At 41.2% G+C, this 20,274-nt stretch overlaps 2 protein-coding genes across 9 annotated transcripts in view; both read right to left on the reverse strand.

The window, feature by feature from the left end:
* lyst (lysosomal trafficking regulator) overlaps nt 1-1,807 on the reverse strand; it is a 78,169-nt gene extending 76,362 nt beyond the window's left edge. For 5 of the 8 annotated variants that reach the window (XM_034227357.1, XM_034227340.1, XM_034227330.1 and 2 more), the window contains exons 1-2: nt 1,695-1,807; nt 160-444 (exon numbers count right to left, since the gene is read on the reverse strand). In XM_034227357.1, the coding sequence (XP_034083248.1) occupies nt 160-240 (81 nt within the window). In that variant the 5' untranslated portion in view covers nt 241-444; nt 1,695-1,807. Of the gene's footprint in view, nt 1-159; nt 660-1,694 lie in introns of those variants that run through there. The other 3 variants (XM_034227324.1, XM_034227371.1, XM_034227388.1) reach the window with 2 other exon arrangements.
* A 3,235-nt stretch (nt 1,808-5,042) lies between these two features.
* On the reverse strand, nt 5,043-19,291 carry nid1a (nidogen 1a). The gene is made up of 20 exons (XM_034227398.1): nt 18,957-19,291; nt 17,044-17,346; nt 16,732-16,958; nt 16,249-16,529; nt 15,998-16,135; nt 15,473-15,724; nt 14,993-15,193; nt 13,949-14,182; nt 13,615-13,752; nt 12,946-13,074; nt 12,101-12,244; nt 10,996-11,115; nt 10,297-10,524; nt 9,706-9,878; nt 8,851-8,977; nt 8,588-8,759; nt 7,879-8,036; nt 7,668-7,791; nt 6,673-6,785; nt 5,043-5,625 (listed from the first exon to the last, which is right to left on the reverse strand). The coding sequence occupies exons 1-20, from the start codon at nt 19,158-19,160 to the stop codon at nt 5,495-5,497; spliced, it is 3,597 nt and encodes a 1,198-aa protein (XP_034083289.1). The 5' UTR covers nt 19,161-19,291; the 3' UTR covers nt 5,043-5,494.
* Between the last annotated feature and the right edge of the window lie 983 nt (nt 19,292-20,274).

Raw genomic sequence — 20,274 nt, forward strand, 5'->3', positions numbered from 1 at the left:
ATACTCAAGTAAATTACATATATCTCAAAAGGGTACTTGAGTACATTTACTTAGTTCTTTGCCCCACTGCCTTTGACTTATAGTCCTGAAAACTAAATACAAGTATCCCTACCCAGAAAAGACCCCTGATCTGAGCTTCCTTCCTACAGCAGCACCTACCTGCAGATCCGCTCCTTGCAGTCTACAATCCATGTACTTCTCCCACGCAAATGACAGGTCAGTCTGCTGTGGACTGGCCATGTCGTCCACACCTGCAGGTACAGCACCAGTCAGGGCAATGAGGAAGTCAGGAATGGCAAAATGATCCTTTTGGTGTCCTCTCCAATCCTCCAGGAGGCTGAAAGAGCCCCGGACAGCACCGAACGAAGCCCCAAATGTTCTCCTGAGTCATTCATAGCAGATTCATGATTCACTGCGCTGCGTTGTCACTTTTTAACAGTGCTTCTGCAGAAAGATATAAAGTGTCAATGGTTAGCTAAACACACATAGCTGGCAAAGCCTGTTTCGCTTTTACCCGCGCCCCCTGAGAGACTGCCTGTTGTTTATGGCGCACTTTAACCTGACTTGAACCCGAAACTTCCATGCAAGCTTTACACAGTGTAGCGTTACCAAAACAAAACGGGCTAAGCAAGACTCTCAGCTAAGCTAGCAGCTATGTATCACAGAACATGCGTCAAGTCGGCGGGAAGGTGGAAGCAACTGGTTTCCGGTATAGGAATGTATTTTTCAAAATAAAAGCACCCAACATGTCAGTCGGTAATATTACTAAACAATTTCACGAAAAACCTCAATAAAACAGTTCAGTTAGATCAATACTCATACTAACAATGAGGATGACATCGCTTTCAAAGTGTTTAGTTTGGGAGGCAGTAACATTTTTCTCACACTATTACAATTATTATATATTTGAATACCTTTGTAAAATGTATTTTTGTTATTAATCTATTACAATCCAGGGTCCTTGAGGGGTGCATGACTATAAACTGAAGACAACAATATGTAATTGCAAATCATAGTAGCCTAAAGCATACACATTAACACATCACAGATATGTGATGAACATAAACAGATACAGATATCTACACTTTATTTACATATAGAGTCAATTCCATCTAAGCAACACTTATTAGACGAGAAATAATCATTTATGTACTCCCTAAAAACATCAAGCCATTATTTCGAGGAATAATTGCATTATATTCCTATAAGATTGATATTTCCTATGTTCCACAAACGAATTGTTATATTCAAGACTGTCATTGTATGCGTTTTAATATCCCAGTTGAGAAAACGTTGCAATTCATGTTTTATTTTGAAAGTGCTTCTCGATAGGTGGGTTTATTGTTCTACCTAGATTGACTGCAAGAAGCGACCAGAAAGCTCGATTATTTTATCCATAATATTCGCATACATACCATATAGGCTTAAAAGCCGCTATACATAATGGGTTCTACAACCCGTTATTAAGAACAAAACATAATTTATGTAATTGTAGTTCTCCTGCGTACAATCATTACGTTAGCTTTTGATGCACATCATCGTACTGTGTAAGGCAGCTGTCAAAACTGTAGCAGAGAGGAACAAACACATGTAACGGTCTTTACAAACATGAGCAGACCGTCTGGCTTGCGCTGCATCTTTGTCACATTCAATATATCCAGTTTACAGTGTGAATAATTAATTGTAATACATACCTTCGTTTCTCATAAATTAAAGCCAGCTAATGCTAGCCTTCGTGCAGCAGAGACTGACTTTGCTGTGTGATTTTGCCCTCAGCGATGACTGCCAGACAGTCCCATACGATAACCCTACTGTTTAATGCTTGGATGCTAACGTTAGATTTAAGTTTTCTTAGTGTTCTTTCGTTAGAGGGTAGCGACTAGACCTGCAATTATCGTATTTTAGTCCGCGAGATAAAGAAAATTACAGTTTTTAGTCAGCTGATGAATTGGCAGGATACACAGAAAACGTAAAATGGGAATTTAGCATGTACAAAATAATATAAGGACTCTGTCTCTTATTTATATAATAATGTATCTAAAGGTGGATTTATCCACTTATGTACAGTGTACACATGCGTTTATTATGGTTGAGATAGGCACAAGTTATCCTCGCAGACAAAACTGAGGGCCTGGTTTTCATCATTAATCACGAGCGCTCCTACCAATCCATCCCCAAAGCCGGCCAGGAATGATGGTGCGTTTGATAAAACATTTACATCCATGTAAGCAGCCTAATCATCAATACTGGTAACGAAAAATAACAATTAAAAAAGTCCCAGGCAGTCATTGCATGTTTCAATCCAAAGAAGTTTATATATAAATATGTAAATTGTAATCCCTGTACATTTTTGCTGTATGATGTCCTTTTGTTGTTCTGTTGTTTATGTCTTCTTGTGGAACCTACTGCTGCAGGTCTCCCTTGAAAAAGAGATCATTGATCTCAATGGGATTTTACCTGGATAAATAAAGGAAAAAAAAAAAGAAAAAAAAAAAAAATCCTTTCAGACCAATCTGAAATTAGTAAATAATATAAGCATAATCTTGTTTTTATCAATATGAACAATGTGCCCACTATTTGGGGCCATTTGAGATAATTCAGTATCTACATATAAACTGTAACGAACAATATACATAGTTATTCCCAAATCTCAGTGTATATAGCTTTTATAAAGTCCAAAGCCTTTCCTTAATGTCATGTGTTTCTAGTTTTACTCAGATTGTACAAAGATACACGTACATTTAATTATATTTGAAGGAATTACTTTATCTTTAGATAGCCTATTTTGTATATCTTAAATCTTTCACAACTGCATATCATTTTTAATGTAATTTATATCAAATGTTTACACATTCAAAGTCTAAATCTTGTAAGAATGAATACCTATGCCCTCCTGATTGCCTCATTGCAGCGCACGTAGAACATCTACAATATTCCGAGTTTATGAAGAGCCCGTCAATGCACCACTGACGTAGGAGGGTGTCTCTTTTTGCAGCACCATAGTACAGGCTTGGGGGTGGCAGCATTTTCTTCCATTATAGCAACAAAGCAGAAACGTCATCCATTGCCACATTGCAATTTGGCAACAGGCCATGTGAGGACCATGTAGATCAGGGGTGCCCAACCTTTTTTGAACCGAGAGCTACTTTTAAAGTTGCCAGTCTGCCGAGATCTACCAGTCCAAATAGAGAGGCGTAGCCATTACTGACAGCCTACTACCAGGTAAATACACACTTCTACTTGTATAAAACTGACCTTTGTACGATGAATACTTCATAAAATACTGCAGATCCTTTATCTTACCTCTTTCTAATCTACACACATACAAGTATTTAACTGAAGTTACACAACAGTGTTGTTGATACAGAGTTGGAGTTTATTCACACGTCACCACAGTGGGTAATGTTTTCAAGAAACATTGAACAGTGCTGCCACATATGACACAGGGAAAAAAGAAAATACTCTGAACCCTTTCTTTGCCATTATATAAAAATAGTGTTGCTACAAAAGTATAAATTAGGCTTACTAATAAGACAACTCAGATCTGAAGCTACACAGGAATCTGCTGCAACAGTGCAATAAAAAAGACAAAATTAATAGAATCAAACCCTTTTTTATGCATTTTAGTAGAGTATAAAAAGAAATGCCTTTAAAATAGGATGCAAGCAACACTAGTTTCTTAACCTGAATTGATAATAGACTATAATCAATTTAAACAGAACAGATCTTAATGTTTGCATTCTTATACCATTTTGTACAATAATTATAATGAATAAGTTCAAACAAACTAAAACTTACAGCTGATTAATAACGGTATCTAACTTGAGTTTTTATTATATCAAAAACCTGTTGAAATGCTACTGTTATTTTTACTGTCCCCCAAAAGCGCGTCGGCAGCCTCCATGAATGCTTCTTTCACAACTTCGCCGTCTTTGAAAGACTTCATGTGTTTCTCAAGAACGTGACTGACACGATAAGATGCTCTGGTAGCAGCCTTGCTCTTGTTGTTGGGCCTGGTGAAAATGGACTGCTGTGCATTTAGCTGTCCTCTCAGGCCCCTCCCCTTTTGGAGCGTAGGGCAGAATTAGGAGGGAATTCTGTCCCGCAGCGTTTGTGCACTGTTTTGAAATGCCGCTCCTAAATTACCCTTCTTCAATAAAGCCACGCTCGCATTGCAGATGAGACGGATGGACTTTGAATTGGAATAGATACAAAAATAATCATCCTCCCACTCGGAGTGAAAATTATATAATTTGGGCTTTTTTGCTTCTGCCATAATTGCGGTCTTGTGTGTGTGCGGACTGGCACTCCTGTTGACACGGACAACGTCAGCGAAATACTGCCCACTGCCCACCAGCCACGCCCCGACACATGGGGTCACGCCGGCCAATCACAAAGCTTTGATGCGTTCATGTACATTATTCTGCACAGGAAGATTATGTTACAGGACATTAACGATACAACAGAATGTTGTTGTTCTATTTTTAGACACATCTCGCGATCGACTGGGAATCTCCCCGCGATCGACTGGTCGATCGCGATCGACTGGTTGGGCACCCCTGATGTAGATGCTTCTCTTTCAGCACCTGAAGGCAGGTGACACGTTCCAGTATTAGGCTACTATTAGGCTAACGAACATGATCGGGCTGGTCCTTAGTCCAGGGAAATTAAATCACCCCGTGTAACGTTTCACTTCTTCAAGTTGCCAAGTAAAGTTCAATATACTGAATCGGCAATAAGTTATAATGTGGGAAATATATACGCCGAAACCCGAAAGGAGTTGAACATAATTGAGATAATTTCATAATAAATCAAAAGATCCACAAACACAACTCCTAAAGGAATATTTTTAATATATTATTATTTTACATATACATGTGGTTTAGTTTTAACTATGGCAGATAACATGAACATCTATTTCTGTTTACTTTGGCGGCTCCTACGGCAGCCCAATTCCACCTGGCATAATGTATTTGTAATTACCTCCATCTAACACACGGCGTCGCTACAATTACACTAAAGCCACACACAGGAGACCAACATGTAAGAAAAATGTTTATTCTTATGCTGCCCAACATGTAAACTCATCCCACCAGCTCTTACAGACTAGTCCTAAATTCAACAGTAATACTTCCACAAGATAAACTAATTCAAGCACGCCTCAGTGTAACACGACTGACACGAGATGATGTCATGCATTGCTGTGATGAATTTCACATTAAATGATGTATCCCTTGAGCTTTATTCTCAGTTTATGTGTACTCAAGAAAAGACAAAATAATAGTGTTTATATTTACAATTCTCATGATTTTACAAAGGGAGATGTAAAAATGTAGATAAGCATAACACTGAGCAATAAAAAAAAGGCACAGTAAGTTCTCCTCTGGTTTTCAGTGGCATTTTCAGCAGCTATAGTTTAGTAATGCTGAGTGGCTCCTAATTTGCGGTGAAAAATCCAAACAGTGTCAACTCTTAGAGCAGCAGCCTCCTCCTCTCAGTACCCACTGTCTCTCTCCACACAGCCCACGCCCACTGCGTTGATGGGACATTTGCAGGAGCGGCCAGTAGGGGTTGCTAAGCAGAGGTGAGTGCAGCCCCCGTTGTTCACAGCACAGTAGTTTTGTCCTGGCGGAAGGAAAATATATACAAACTCTTATTAATGCGGGACATTCCAGGGCAATCGTATAAATCATACGCCTCCATAGCAGGAAACAGTCTCCTCACTGTTTGTTGAACACATATACACACACTTAAAGGAAACACAAAGCAAACTCCAGATGTTGGAGGCCCCTCTCCCTTCACTCCACATTCCCTGGCTGTATGCATGCAGCCTTATCTAGTATAGCGGGTGAGACCTGGTGCTGCACCGTGATGTCATCCCTTCACTTAATGATGAATACTAGCTGCAGAAACCCTCCTGCTGCTTTAAGAACCTGCTGAGAACTCATGTTCAGAGGTCTTTACAGAGGGCACAGAGGTCACACAACTGTGATGATTCGTCCTGAAGAGTGAAGGCAATGGATAATAACCATGACTCAAAAGATAGCCCCCATATGTACAAGGGTCAAGTTATTTCTAGGAACAGTTATTCAGAGTGAGTGGGAGTTTTTTCACCTCAAACTCTAGGTAAAAAAATTAAAATCAATAGTTTTTTAAACTACAAAAGCAAATGTTTTTCAAAATAATTCATGAGGATGTATGTATGGCCCTGTTGTACGCTCAAAAACAGTGGAGACTCAGTTAGTATACTCTAGTAGTGCAACTTTGACATACTTGTGCTTTCCTCAGTTTTACTATTCTATGCTACTTAATGTATTACTTTATACTATACTACAATCAAAAGAAATCTTAGAGGGAAATCTTATACTTTTTACATTTCTTTGACACTTTGATAGTACTTTACTACATATAATCTCAGTAGTATACAAAGTATTTTTAAAAAGATCTCCACCTTGATGAACTTCAAAACTCAAATGCTCTTACATGTATTCATATTTAAACAAATGTAGGTATATTCATTATTGATTGAAGTACATTTTGCTGATAATACTTACGTACTTTTTACGTTTGTAACATTTCAATTGAGAACTTTTATTTGTCATTGGTGTATTTTCTACTTTTGCTTAAGCATGATCTGAGTAGGTCATCCACCACTGATCTCTGGTATTTTACCTGCCGGACACTGGGCGTAGGCTGTGGCGATCCCATATATCTTCGTCTTCTTCTGAGGCTGGTACATGTCGGACTCCTTGCCAGCATGGCGGTCCACGGCAACCACGGCATCCCTGTTGAAACCACAACCAGAGTTAAGCAACGCGGGACTATCCCAGATTGAGTAATGTTCGCATCCTGCCTCACTGCGTTTTGTATAAAAATCTGTCAAGAATGAGTAAGGGTTAGGGTAGCCTTCTCAGACATAACTGACATAGTTTTCTCTGTGTGTGTGTGTGTGTGTATTTGCGCCCCCCTCCTCGACCTTCTCCAGCTAGGCTACAACCCTGGCAAGATCAGAGGGAGGCCCTGGGCAGGTCACTGGTAGAGGCTGAGAAATTGCAAGCAGCTGCCACTTTTTAGGATGCTTCCTCACCCCACATACACAGACTAACAAAATAGACACCCCAACCCCCGCATTTTTTACAACAGCTAACATACAGAATCAGCTACATGGGAAAAAAGCTCCACAGTCTTCACATCGGTCTGGAAGAACATCAAGGGCCAGTGCTTGAAGTGTGGGGAGCTTTTTGACCTCTGACCCACCCTGTCCTTCTTCAACAGATCTGCGTTCTTACATTGCACAAAGGCTGCATTATAACATCAATGCTCTAAACTACAATTTGAAACTATACAAATAATATTAAGGTATAAAAGAACTGCCTCAACACCATTTGCTTTACAACTTCAGTTGAGATAAATACATTTGAGATGAATGATACTAATTATAATCACCAAAGAATGTGTAAAGGAACTTCATTATTGAACAACTTGATGCTATTGTATCTTTTCTTGAGTACATTTTGAATGCAGGACTCTAACTTATAAAGGAGTATCTCTACTGACTTATTTCTACTGACTTAAGTAAATCATCAACAGTAAGTTCTTCTTCCACAACTGCTTACATACTAAATGTTTTAATTAGAAAGAAAGCTCAAAAATAGAAAAAGTCCAACCTCCGCCAGTCAGTGTAGTAGATGTTCTTCCCAAAAGACGTGATTCCGAAAGGGTACTGAAGCCCCTCTATAACCTTTCTGCGGTCACCGTGGCTGGGATGCGTGCACTCCAGTTTATGTGTGCCTGCAGGTGAGAGATGATATGAATGACTGATGATCACAAGGCAGACATCATTTCATAGGTGAGTCATCTGTCTGAAATCTACATTACCTGCATCTGCCCAACAAAGCAGCGAGCTCTGAGAGTCGTAAGTCAAGCCGTTTGGCAGGCTGAGGTCGTCTTTAACCAGAACCCTTCGGTTGGATCCATCCATGTGAGAGGTCTCGATCTTTGGGGCTTCGCGGTTCCAGTCTGCCCAGTACAGATTTCTGTAAGGACAGGTGTGGAGTCAGTTCACTCTCAAACTCAACAGGTTTTAGGATCAGATCTTTTAGATAGAGCTAGGACTCAATGAGTATCAAGAAATTATAATGTTTGATTCATGTGTTAATATTCACTCCAACTATTATGGCTATCCTAATATGAATTTACAAAGATTTAAACATTGTTTAACATTTTGAGAGACATTATTTCTTATCAGGAGTTAGATGTGAAGAACAAAACCGCTAATTTATCTGTCCTTTCTATATAAGACTACAACCAACAGCTGTTTAGCTTTGTTTAGAATGAGAATCAGAAGCAATTCTCTATTTAAAATAAAAAAAGCCATTTACCAGCACTTCTTAAGCTCACTAAATACTATATCTAGATTTTTGGATCTGTGAAAAAAGTGCTGTTTAAAAAAGTGTATTCCTTTAAATTAACAAATCAGAACATATACATCATATTAACAGTTGCTTAGCGATGTGTATTTCTCTAGCAGTATGTCAAAGAAACAAACTAGTAAAGCGTAAATGTTGTTATGGGAAACAATACGCACCCATTGGGAGGGTCTGTTACAATAGCCCGAGGGTTGACCAGATCAGTGTCTATAATGACGCGACGCTGAGACCCGTCCAGAGAGGCCACCTCGATGTGGTCCTTCACAGAGTCTGTCCAGAACATAGTCCGGCTCAAGTGGTCGATGGCGATCCCCTCTGGGCTGTCCAGATCTGTTGGGAGGATATATCAGTTGTTTTGTTAAACAATACAGTGCTGTGATACACAAAATGGATGAATGAAAGAGTGAAGTATAACAGTTACCTGATGTAATGACCGCAGTGGGCTCTCCCGCCTGGATGCTGGCCTTGCTGATGGAGGGAGATGTGATTTCAGTCCAGTAGACCATTTTCTCCACACAGTCATAGGCCACACCAATGATTACCTTCTCCTGTGGAGGGGTCAGCAACCAACAATCATTGAAGTGCACTTTTGTTCAAACAAGAGTGGTCGGAGATAAAAACACGGAGCAGATGTGTGTTTTTAGACATTAACGTCTAGACATTAATCCAAACAAACAGAGCCCCACACTGAGCTTGAGCAACTCCAGTCCAGCTGCTTTGGAAATCAGCGTATTCCAAAGATGTCAGACCGATGGTAGTAATTAGTGTGAATGTCACCATGTGCCTCCAATAAAGTGTGAGCATTGAATGCATGAAGCAGATGGGGAAATGGCTAGCGCTTGAAAGCAACTGTTATTACCAGCAAGGGAGCAGTATGAATACAAGGCTGAGCTGATGTTACACAAATGAGAAATCCAAACATACTTCAGCTTTTTTTCCTAGTATTATATGAATGATCACACAAAAAAATTCAGTTGGACATTAAGATGAACTTTTTCTGCATTGTTAAGTTCACGTCTTTATTGAGGAAGTTTACTTCTAGGATTATATCAGCATTTCCCTGTCATGAACAGCCATAAAGCCAGCAAGATATTACATTTCATGATGGGGGATAAGACACATTCCCCAAAGATCATTTCATAAACAGAAAAGCCTCCAGAAATGTCTCAGATAAGTGTAGGTAAAACTGATTGTAGACCTGTCAAACCATATCATTTCATCACTTACATTTCTTTGGAATCATGCTCTCTGTAAGAGTTTATTTGGAGAAACTTACAGGGAGGTGGAGGAGAGCCTTGCCTGCGTCCTTTTTCATTTCATAACCTTCCAGCGGGACGTGCTCGATCCTGCCGCTCTGGGCATACAACAGATGTGTCCCTGGAGGCAGGGGGTGGACATCGGGTCGAGGGGTGGGTCCAACAGGTGCGGGCACACCACCGTGGTCGATGCCTATCAGAGACAAACACTGGAAATCAGAGGTCCTGTAGACGGGGGACTTATCTCAAGTCAATTTAGCAACAGAAAGTCTCCTGATAAACAAAACCCCTCTTCCATTTATCAGTATTTTTTGTAGAGCTTGTTTAAAGCTCCTTATAAATTAAGCATGTTTGGTCTTTTAAAAGTTAATGTGTAAATCTCTGCCACTAGTTGTCTCATGGAAGTTATTGTTTTTACCACCATTATTTTTAAATTAGAGTGTTAGGTACAAATGTGAATAAAAACAGCCCTGACAGTGAACAAATGAGACTGTTACCTCTATTAAAATGTTGATAATCGTTAGGGAATATTTGGGAGGAAAATATAGGTCTTGTTGTTTTTATACATTTTATTGGGAGACACTTTGGTTAAAGGCATGAGATTTACTCACACATTGGTCTGCTTCCTGGCCCAGAGCGAGTCCCGAGGACCTCCTGCCCGTTTCGCTCCACACACCAGCAGTATCCCGTGCTGCCGTGGCACTGCATGGGTTCATAGGAACCGTTATCGTCGCAGGAAGGGATGTACTGTTCAACAGAAGGTCGGGGGCCCCGTGGACCAAACTCAGTGGAACCCAGCAAACTGTCTCTGTGGGTCTCACATTGTGTTTTTGTCTTCTCTGTAGAGGAAAATAAGAGCCGAAGTGAATGCCCTACAACAATGCCAAAGACTTCTATATGAGCTCATTCATTTCTCATTTTGTCTCCCGTTTTAAATTCAGCAACACAAATCCCTTGTAATACATTACAAATGCCTTTACTGTCCAGAAGAAAATGAAAACCAGGTCCCAGCCAGCTGGCACCAATATGCTTGGTGAGGAGTTCATTTCCAAACACAATTCTTGCCCACATGGGAGGGTTAAACAATGCAGAGAATTAAAATGATCCTCTATTATTGAGTCTGCAACTGAATAAAGAAAAACTAACAACAAAGTTCAAACTCCCATGACACATTTTCTAAATACACTTGCAGCCGCAAAGGATAGGGTTACTACAGTGGACAGAAAACAAGTCCCCTGACAACGCTGCAATGTGTAAATAAGATGCGGGTCTGCCTGTCAAAAAGTGAAGTGGCATTCCATAAAACGTACCTTGGGAGCAGTAGAAGCCGTCGCCATAGTAACCCGGCCTGCACTGGCAGGTAAATGATCCTTCGGTGTTATAACACACAGCGTCTTGATGGCACGTGCCAGACTGGCACTCATCTATGTCTTTAGGAAGAAGAGAAGAGAAGAGGGTGAGTAGAGAGAGAAAGAGAGAGAAGAATCAACCGTAGAGGCTAAAATATTTTCCGCATGTCTGATTTGTCGCGTCCTTTTATGGTCAGGGATCTCCAGCATGATCTGGGTCAGCAACAACATCAAGCTAAAGCATGGAAAGAATGGAAACTATTAATGAATGCCAGCCAAAAAAAAACTACAGGCGGACTCAGGATCTCCATCTGCTTTTTATGTTTCACTGCTCAATCGCTGCACATGTACTTTGTAAGCAATCTCACCTCCCCCGTCCTGAGCAGATGGTCTAACAATTATAGTCGTAAAGCCCATGTAATGGAATTCAAACTTGTACTTCTTGTGCAACAGGCCCCTTGTGTTGATTTTCAATTTAGCCTGTTGACTAGAAATACTTCACACTACTGCCAATTACTGCTAAAATCACATCTCTTACTTACACAATATCCTTGTCAGCTTGTGTTGTTCCTTCCTCTAAGATTACTTTGTGACAACATCACTCATGAATACTTTTTTGCAGCAAACAATCTCATCTCAGATTTGACATTATCCTTGCAGACACCAACATGTTTAAAGTTGGAGTGTGCCACAGGTATCATAATAAAACGTTAAAGTTGAATCAGATTCTGTTAGTAATTAAATGACAACATGTACATGTTTCAAACTTAAATCTGCATAGCTGAAATGGCTACAATAATTAATTACTTGTCAGTTAAAGTATGCAAAACCACTGATACAGTCCAATAATCTAATGTTATGGTAGTAAACGCTCTAGCTACATTCTAAAATTAATTAGTTTTGATATACTATGAGCACTGTGTTTTACTGTGTTAGAATTAGAGGCAAAAACAACTCAGTGTTGTATATTATGTAACCTTTCAATGAGTTGACCTACAAACTGAAAGCAGTTTATTCCTGTGATCATTCTTCAGCAAAAGCACATAGTCAGCGTCTCTATTCGTACCTTGGCAGACTTTGCCATCGCCAATGAACCCTGGGAGGCAGGAGCAGATGTAGGACGAGCCTCCAGTGTAGCTGCACTGAGCGCGCTCAGGGATGTCACAGGTGTGGGTGCCTTCGTCACAGGCGTCCCTAGGTCGATCAACCCCTGAGGAGAAGAAAAAGAGGACGAAGAAAATGTACTGTTGATTAAATATTGGGGGGATGAGAGTAAGAGAGTTCAATCAGAAGATTGATACTGCTCTCGATATCTGTTATATGCTGCCGCTGCAACCAGCAGCAACCTAGTTTAGCTTAGCATAACATGATGACTGGAAACAAAGGGGAAAAAACATTTATTTGGATTAAACAAGCAAGATACTATACGTGAATTAGTGCGCTTCAGAGGTGCTGGAAGGCAAATGTGTTACCTTTGGACTGAGCCAGGTTACCCGTTTCCGCTGTTTCTATTCTTTAGGCCAAGCTGAGCTAACTGGCCGTAGCTTAATCATCTTCAACCAAAAACGCAATATAAACTAGGCTTGGCTGGACTATATGGCCAAACTTGATGACAATGTTGACAATATGTTTTAGGTGAGCAACTCGGTAGCTTTAGAATACAGCGGAGCCTACAATGTGTTGTTTGTTGGGTGGATTCGGAATAACTTTATCTAGATTAAATTATATTATAAATTATATTATAAATTATATTATGCGACTGCACCAATCAGTAAAATGCGTTAGTGGTTATTTATGTATAGTACATTTGTTTTATCTAGCTCACCCTGATATCTTAGTGCAATTTATTACAATTCATGCCTGAAACTCTTAATCCTTCTGGAATATCTAAGTGTACTTGGGAAGACTTACCAATGCAGGTCTGCCCATCATTGGCAAACTGATAACCATCTTCACATTCACAGCGGAAGGTCCCGGGCTGGTTGTTGCAGATAGCGTGGGAGCCACAGATCTGAGGATTGTCTCTGCACTCATCAATGTCTGATAAAGAGAAGAGTCGATTATCATATGCTAATAGCTGCCACATTAGGTCCATGTTTAACTTTGAGGCTCTGAAGTCTGGATTTGTCAAATCAGTGTCCTTCATTATCAGATGGAGATCAGAGAAGAGAGCTTGATTAGGTTTCTTAATTACACACGTTTCAAGATAGCATCTGTCTGAGTTACTTCCTTCCTCTCTCTACTGTATGTGCCTCAGAGTTCTTCCTGTCTGGTATCGAATGCAAGAGTCTCAAGGTTGTATAGAGAATGGACTAGGGATGAGGACCACAGTTTATATGTCAACCTGGTCCGGGAGTATGTGAGATTTTGTTTACCATGTGGGACCCCTCTGCTAATTGGTAAGATTGCCCAGTTCCCCCGGAAGGAAGGCTTTATAATGTCTGGGTTAATTAAATGAAGGCTCTAAACAGATGTGGAAACTGTTTGATTTACTTGAAAGCAGAACATTCATGAGTGATGAAAATCTTTATTGCCACACACATTGGAAACTTTTTGAGTTAAATCACATATTATTCTTACCATAGCATGTGCGGCCGTCCCCGTTGAAGCCAGTCGCACACTGGCAAGTGAACTGAGTTTCTTGTCCAGGCCGACACACAGCGTTGGTGTCACAGCCGTGTCTTCCAGTGAAACACGGGTTCTCCTCTGGCTCCCCTCCTGAGAGTAAAAAAGCCTTATTTAGGACAATGTTACCACTATAATATTAATACATGTGATTCCATGAGAAGAATAACACTGATTTCACCATTCAGAAATAGCCATAACTTTTAGTAGAAGTGGAGGATGTTGTACTCCAGGAAGGAAGTGTGCGCGGACTAAAACAGGAAGACAAAAATAATCCCCATGACCTCACCATTGATATCACCGATCTTGTTGCTCATAGCGAACCGGATGAGTTCATTATTAGCATCGTACAAGACAAAGACTTGGTCCACGCTGAGCATCTGAGTGGGTTTCATGTCTTTCAAAGACTCTCCATACTGGCAGCTCTGGAAGGTGATGGTCTGACGCCACTGGTAGGACCTGGTTTCAGTGGAGCCATCGGGCAAGCTCACTACGTAGTCCCGGGTGGAGGATGAAGTGATCACTGGAAGGCAGGATAAGCAAGAAATTAGTCAATTATTTCTTAGTCTTCTTTAAAAGGGATAGTTTGGATTGTTTGAAGTGGGGGTTGTGAAGTACCCAGCATACCCCCAGCTTGGAGCAACAGATGCAGTAACAGGCACAAAAGCCTAATAATGTACTTCTGAGGAAAGGGGCAGCAGTGAAAAGTTTTTTTAGCCAACAGAAAAAAAGGGACAAATTATTATAATACAAATATTCTCAGCCCCCGTTTTTTTTTGTGTTATTGTGTGACTGGTGAATCCAAACTAACCAGAATCACATTATAACACTGATTGAGGCTGCAGTTTACCAGCAACTTCAATGACCTAGAAAGCCAAATGACTATGTCCGGGGGCTTTGAAGAGAACATTGATAATAGCTTTAGTGTAACATTAAAAGGGATGTCTGGAGGGAAGGTAAAGCAGTGAAAATATTCTGAATTCAGTGTACACTTAAAATGATACTGATTATTTTAGGTAGGACTTGTTTTTAAGTGGCTGAAATACGTTTTGCTGCTTCCCCCTATCCACAGCAGTCCCCATACTCCAGTATCTTCTCAAAGAGAGAACAAGCTGCTCACCATCTGCTTTAGTTAATACAATGAATATTTATAAATACCCAACATAACCCCACTTCAAAACATTACCTTTATTGGTTAAGCTATAGTTACAAAAGCAGAAAAAATGTTATTTTTTATAAATGAAGAGATTTGGTCATGTGAGAAAAACAGGAGAAACAAGGCAGTGACATCTTCACGAGAGCAAAGTGAGTCTCTATTTAAGCTGTTCCTCACAGTTGTTGCCGTACTGGTAGATCTCAGAGTAAGGGTCGATCTGCACGGTGGCGCCACGAGGCACCTCAGGGACCCGGCCCTCCAGGGTGGTGCTCACTGCCAGGTGGTCGTGCTCATCGATGCCTTTGAACTCCTGCCTGATGGTCAACTTCTCATTCCCTGGCAGAAAGGTCACCTCAGCCTGCCGTACAAACTTCCCCCCTACAGAGGACAGAGAAGAGGTTAACTTTAAGACCCTGGCCCTGGATGAAATTTGGCTCACCGCTTTCTGACTCGGCTGAAGTAATGTGAGGGGAATTCAGCTGGACAGCATGAGTGAAAATGCAGCTGTATGGCAAGTTGCTTGTAACAGCGCAAACATTTGTTTACAGAAATGTCCTCATTTTCTAACCAAGTGAAGCATGAGAGAATCACATGAAAAGCTTGAAGTTGTCACATTATCACATATTGTTAAAGCAGTTGTAGAAACAGGTACTTCACCTATGATACTGAAGCCATTCCTAAAGCCAGGCTGCTCCAGAGCAAATGCCCACCCAATGACTCCACCAAGGGCCGACAGGGGCTGCAGAGAGGGCCCAATGGTGCTAGGGATGTCACTGATGGCCACATAAGAACGGCCGTCATTTACCACAACGTAGGAGTGGAGATCATTGCTGGTGAACTCCACTGGGGAAGGAGAGTTGCCCACATGCACTTTTCCATGCACTTTACCATTCATCCTCTGTGGCTTTCCTGCAAAAACAAACCAAAACCTTCAAAGTTGGTCCCAGAAAGGAGCAAACAACCACACAAGCTGAACACATAGATTTTAACAACTCATTTCAAGAGTAGCATAATGGACAAACAGCCACAATAATCACATTTTTCTTGTAAGTTAGGCATGTTCATGAGCTTCAGGCTAAAACAAATGTGTTATCCTCTCCATTTCCTTGAAGCAGTAGTAGATTACAAAAAGAATGCACTGTTTGAATCTTTTATCAAAATGAGATTTGGCCATAGTCTTACCCTCTGCCACACATTCTATCCCATTGCCATAGAAGCCAGGTCTGCAGTTGCAACAGTATCCACCCAAGTAGTCTTTGCAGTCAGAAAACTGGGAACACTTTCTATTGTTCGCACATGTGCCCAGGTCGTATGAGAACACTGAAAACATAAAAAAGATTGATAAAAATAAACAAAGAACAGATAATTGATAAAATAATATATAATTGTGCACCAATGAAAGAAGCATTTGAGTTCTTCTCCTTTTGACCCACCATCTACATTTATATCTGTGTCGTCCACCACTAAGACTTCTGGGTTGCCAGGCTGAAGTGGCTGGTACTGAACTGGGTGGTCTTCGATCTGCGCCCCTTCTCGGTCCTGCTCTTGCTGTCCATTAGTATACACAGTCCTCCTTGCATGATCGGCCTCAGAGGGCCCCTGTGGAGCAGCTTCGACGGGCAGGTCAGTGACCTCACCTGGAGCCACGTTGGTAAAATAGGGAGAAGTTCCAATCTCATACACCCATACACCCCGCAGGCCAGAGTTGGTCTCTCTATAAAAAGGTGAAAACAGACTTTTATAACTTCAACTTTATTGGCCCAGAGGGGAAGCTTGTCGAGATGTAGGCCCTTAGAAAAAATGTATTAAATGAATACATCAAGTAACTACTTAGTGAACTAATCATCAGTTGGGTCATTGACATCAAGGCACCAGGAAATGGTAATTACTGTGCTGACAGCATTTGGTTGGCTTACTCTGCTAAAGCGCGGATGGATGCTTCATCATCAGTGGTGGTGCGGTGGTATGGCCCCTGACTGGAAAACACGAAACCCCGGACCAAACCCTTATTGAAACCAGCATGCATGACCACACTGCTGCCTTGTACAGGCGTGGACAAAATCGGCATCCCATCCCTTGCATAGAGGATGATAGCGTACGATGCCGTTTCCAGGGATGCAATAACCAGCTGGAAGGTGTTTCTCTGTGTAATAAAAAATGTTTAAGAAAATGTAAATGACAATTTAAACCACATAGATCAAACACTTAAATATCCATGTGATGCTCACCCTCTTCTCAATGCCATCTCCTCTGCTTGGAGGTTCATGGGTGGCGACATTGACCCAGGTGACGACCACAGCATTGGTGGGCCAGACTTCCTCATCCTCAGGGAAGGCTCCGTTGATGTATTGGGCTGCTCTGGTCAGTACATCAGGACTGGAGTCTTGGCGGAAGTAAACCTTCCCCACACCATCACTTGTGTCAAGGTCTCCGAGCAGAGCTGCAATCGTGCCGAACTTTGGGGGCATTTTGTCAAGATATGTCGACTCGCCTGTTGGCTCTGCTGTGGCAACAAAACCATTGGTGTTGATCTGAAATCAAAAGCTCGAGTTGGTAATGGGGTTAACAAGAAATTAGATGCATGTTACACCATATGGCTGTTTTTATTTTTTATTTTTTGAGTCATTATGATAACACATGAAGAACTGTAACAGCAGAGGTAAAGCCAGTCCAGTCTGACCCACTTTGATCTTTATTCCACACTCATTAGACTAATGATCCGAGTCAGCTGCCATGTCCTATAATGCACAAACAAAATGCCATTTAACACAGGTTTCACACACTAGGGGTTTAACATGAACACATGCAGGGCTTGTAAAAGAAATTCTAAAATGTCAAAAACACACACACAGACTCTGCACATGAGGCTGCTTCACTTCCTGACCCGGGGAAAACAAGAGCACTATTCCTGGCTCGGGCCACACAGTTTCCTGTCCTTGCCCCTGTCGAGCAGCTCCAGAGAGCACAAAGATTGCGCACTAATCTTCATTACAGAAACTTCCTGTCAAAATGTGAGATAGAGCTGGGAAAGTGATCAGTAAGTCTGATCTTGCAGATGTAGTGAAGAGAGAGATCGTTAAGGTTAGTAAAGGGCTTTGTAGGTTATGAATCACACTAAGGAGGAGACGATAAAGGAGACCTCCTAATGATTAGAAGAATGTTTTTTTCTATAACCATGTGAAACACATTACTGTTCCCCTGCAGGGCACAGACAGTTCAGGGTTGACTGTCTCGTTAAAAACTAAAATCTTGGGGGCATCCTGACTGCAGTAGAGAAATATGTTTGTGGTGAGTGATGTAGGGATAACTTGTCAGTAGTCAGCAGCAAGGAAACCCCCGGACTCAGGTGCAAAAAGGAATTTAATATTTACTCCCAACACAGGTTAATGTGTTAACCACAACTTTGTTTGCCTCTGCACACCTCCTCTAATAGATCTTCCCCTTAAAATAAAAAAATAAAAAAGGTGGTAACAAAAAGCTACCACCTTTATATATAAATACTCTATGATGGCAGATATCTACTAGCCGCACAATAAAGGGCTGTTTGTCAGTTCAATCCAATGGTGCAGCTTTCATCTAAATCTAGCTATTTTTAGCGTTATTTAAAAACATCACAGGGTAATGCAAACAGTAAAGACACAAAGTCTAACAATGTTGTTATGTTAGTAGCCCACTACCTTTCAAAATGAATTATTTTACAGTTTCCTCACTGTCTCTTATCAAAACATTTTAAACATTTATTCCGTTAATAAAAAAGCATCCCTTACTGACCTCAGTTATAGAACATAGACTCATCAGTATATGTGTTGGGGTTAGATTACAAAATAAGTACTTTATGTCAACAATACAATTATGAGTTTAGGGAAAACTGCAAGAATGTGTAGACACATGCATTCCACGAGATTTAGCAGCCATTGAGATTAGTCAATCAATATTTATAAAAACCCAGAGCATACTCTGCCCCAGATATACTTTGCAACTTCCAGGTATTGTTTTAGGATGTTACTACCGGCCCCTTTTTTCCATATAACTGTTAGGGTGTGCGCAATTGCGCGAGATCGTTGGACAATCCCCCCTGACCAATTAATCCTACGCGTTTGTAGTAAAAATGACAATGCGTATCCATGTATGAGTAACTTACAAAAATGCTGTCGAAAGTGCCATCATAAAACAAAACTGGCTTGTCCAGTGGAAGTCTGTGCGTCTTGTCATTCCCCGCTTCCAGTAACTGGTCCCTTGCGCTCGGGCCGTGATGAAAAAACTCTCCCCGCGTTACGCTCTCCACCGTCGCAACAAGTCCGAGAAAACTCGCATAGACGAGCCATCTTTGCTCCTGCCAACCCATGGTTCCTTGTTTCAGGAGCAGTTAAGTCCTGTGGTTTGTCCAAGTCAGGTTAGTGGAGAGTGAGTGGCGCAAGAGCTCCACTAAAGAAAGTTGGAGAAACGTGGGGCGGGGTTGTGAGGGGGCGAGCTGAAAACTTGCTTTCACCAACATTGGAGAGAGACATGAGAGGTATAGCCTATACGTTCCTTGTCATGTTGTCAATTAAACAAATTCCTGAAGGGACGTAATGACGGAAGGCTGACATGCTCTGGGTCAGTTTATTGGCGCAGTTATCTAGACATCTGCAGTGATCATTGGGCCAGCCCAACTGTGAAAACACAAACACTATAAAGGGTTGGTTGAGGACAGAAGTAGCCACTGAGGTCAGTTTCACATCACATCCCTTGATTTAAACTCACTCATTGTTCCAGTATTGCCAATAGAGTAGCACGTTTTGATGATAAGGTACTATAACACAGGGGCCACTGTCTGTGTGGGAGGTATACAGAGGGACAACACTGGACTGTATTAGCAGATTTGGATACAGGCCAAGGGCCCATCAGAGCATGGACCAGTTACCAGCAACAGAGCCCCATGGCCGGTTTGATTGAAACATTATGTAAAAGGACAAGATCACAGAGCAGTGTACCATACACTAATCATCTGAAGGAATCCCGCTGCGGCTATCAGACTCCCCTCCAGCTGGGATAATGAGGGGCATGCTGGTAATATGGTTCAACTTGGGGATGCTTCTGCCCTCCTATCGCTTGGTCAGTCATCCATCCAACACTTTGGTCCAACTATCTGAGCAACTGTTGGCCACATTGCCATGACATTTTAACATGGGTATTCACGGTCCCCAGGAGTCCTAATGATTTTGTGTGACCTCTGACCTCTTTGTTTGGAGTGGAAAATGAAGTTCATCCACACTCTGGTCCATAAAAACGTGCTTTGAAAAAGAAAACAAGATAATAAATAACCTCTACATGAATGATAATATGTACACTACATTCGGTGTGGACAATGACCACCAGATGATGATTAATATTGTTTTTGGAGAAACCCTGACCTTTAAATATTTACACCACCAGCAGGCCAAGATGTCATTGCACAAGAGATATTGAAGGCTAAGGAA

Source organism: Gymnodraco acuticeps, unplaced genomic scaffold, assembly GCF_902827175.1.
Source record: "Gymnodraco acuticeps unplaced genomic scaffold, fGymAcu1.1, whole genome shotgun sequence".
NCBI lineage: Eukaryota > Metazoa > Chordata > Actinopteri > Perciformes > Bathydraconidae > Gymnodraco > Gymnodraco acuticeps.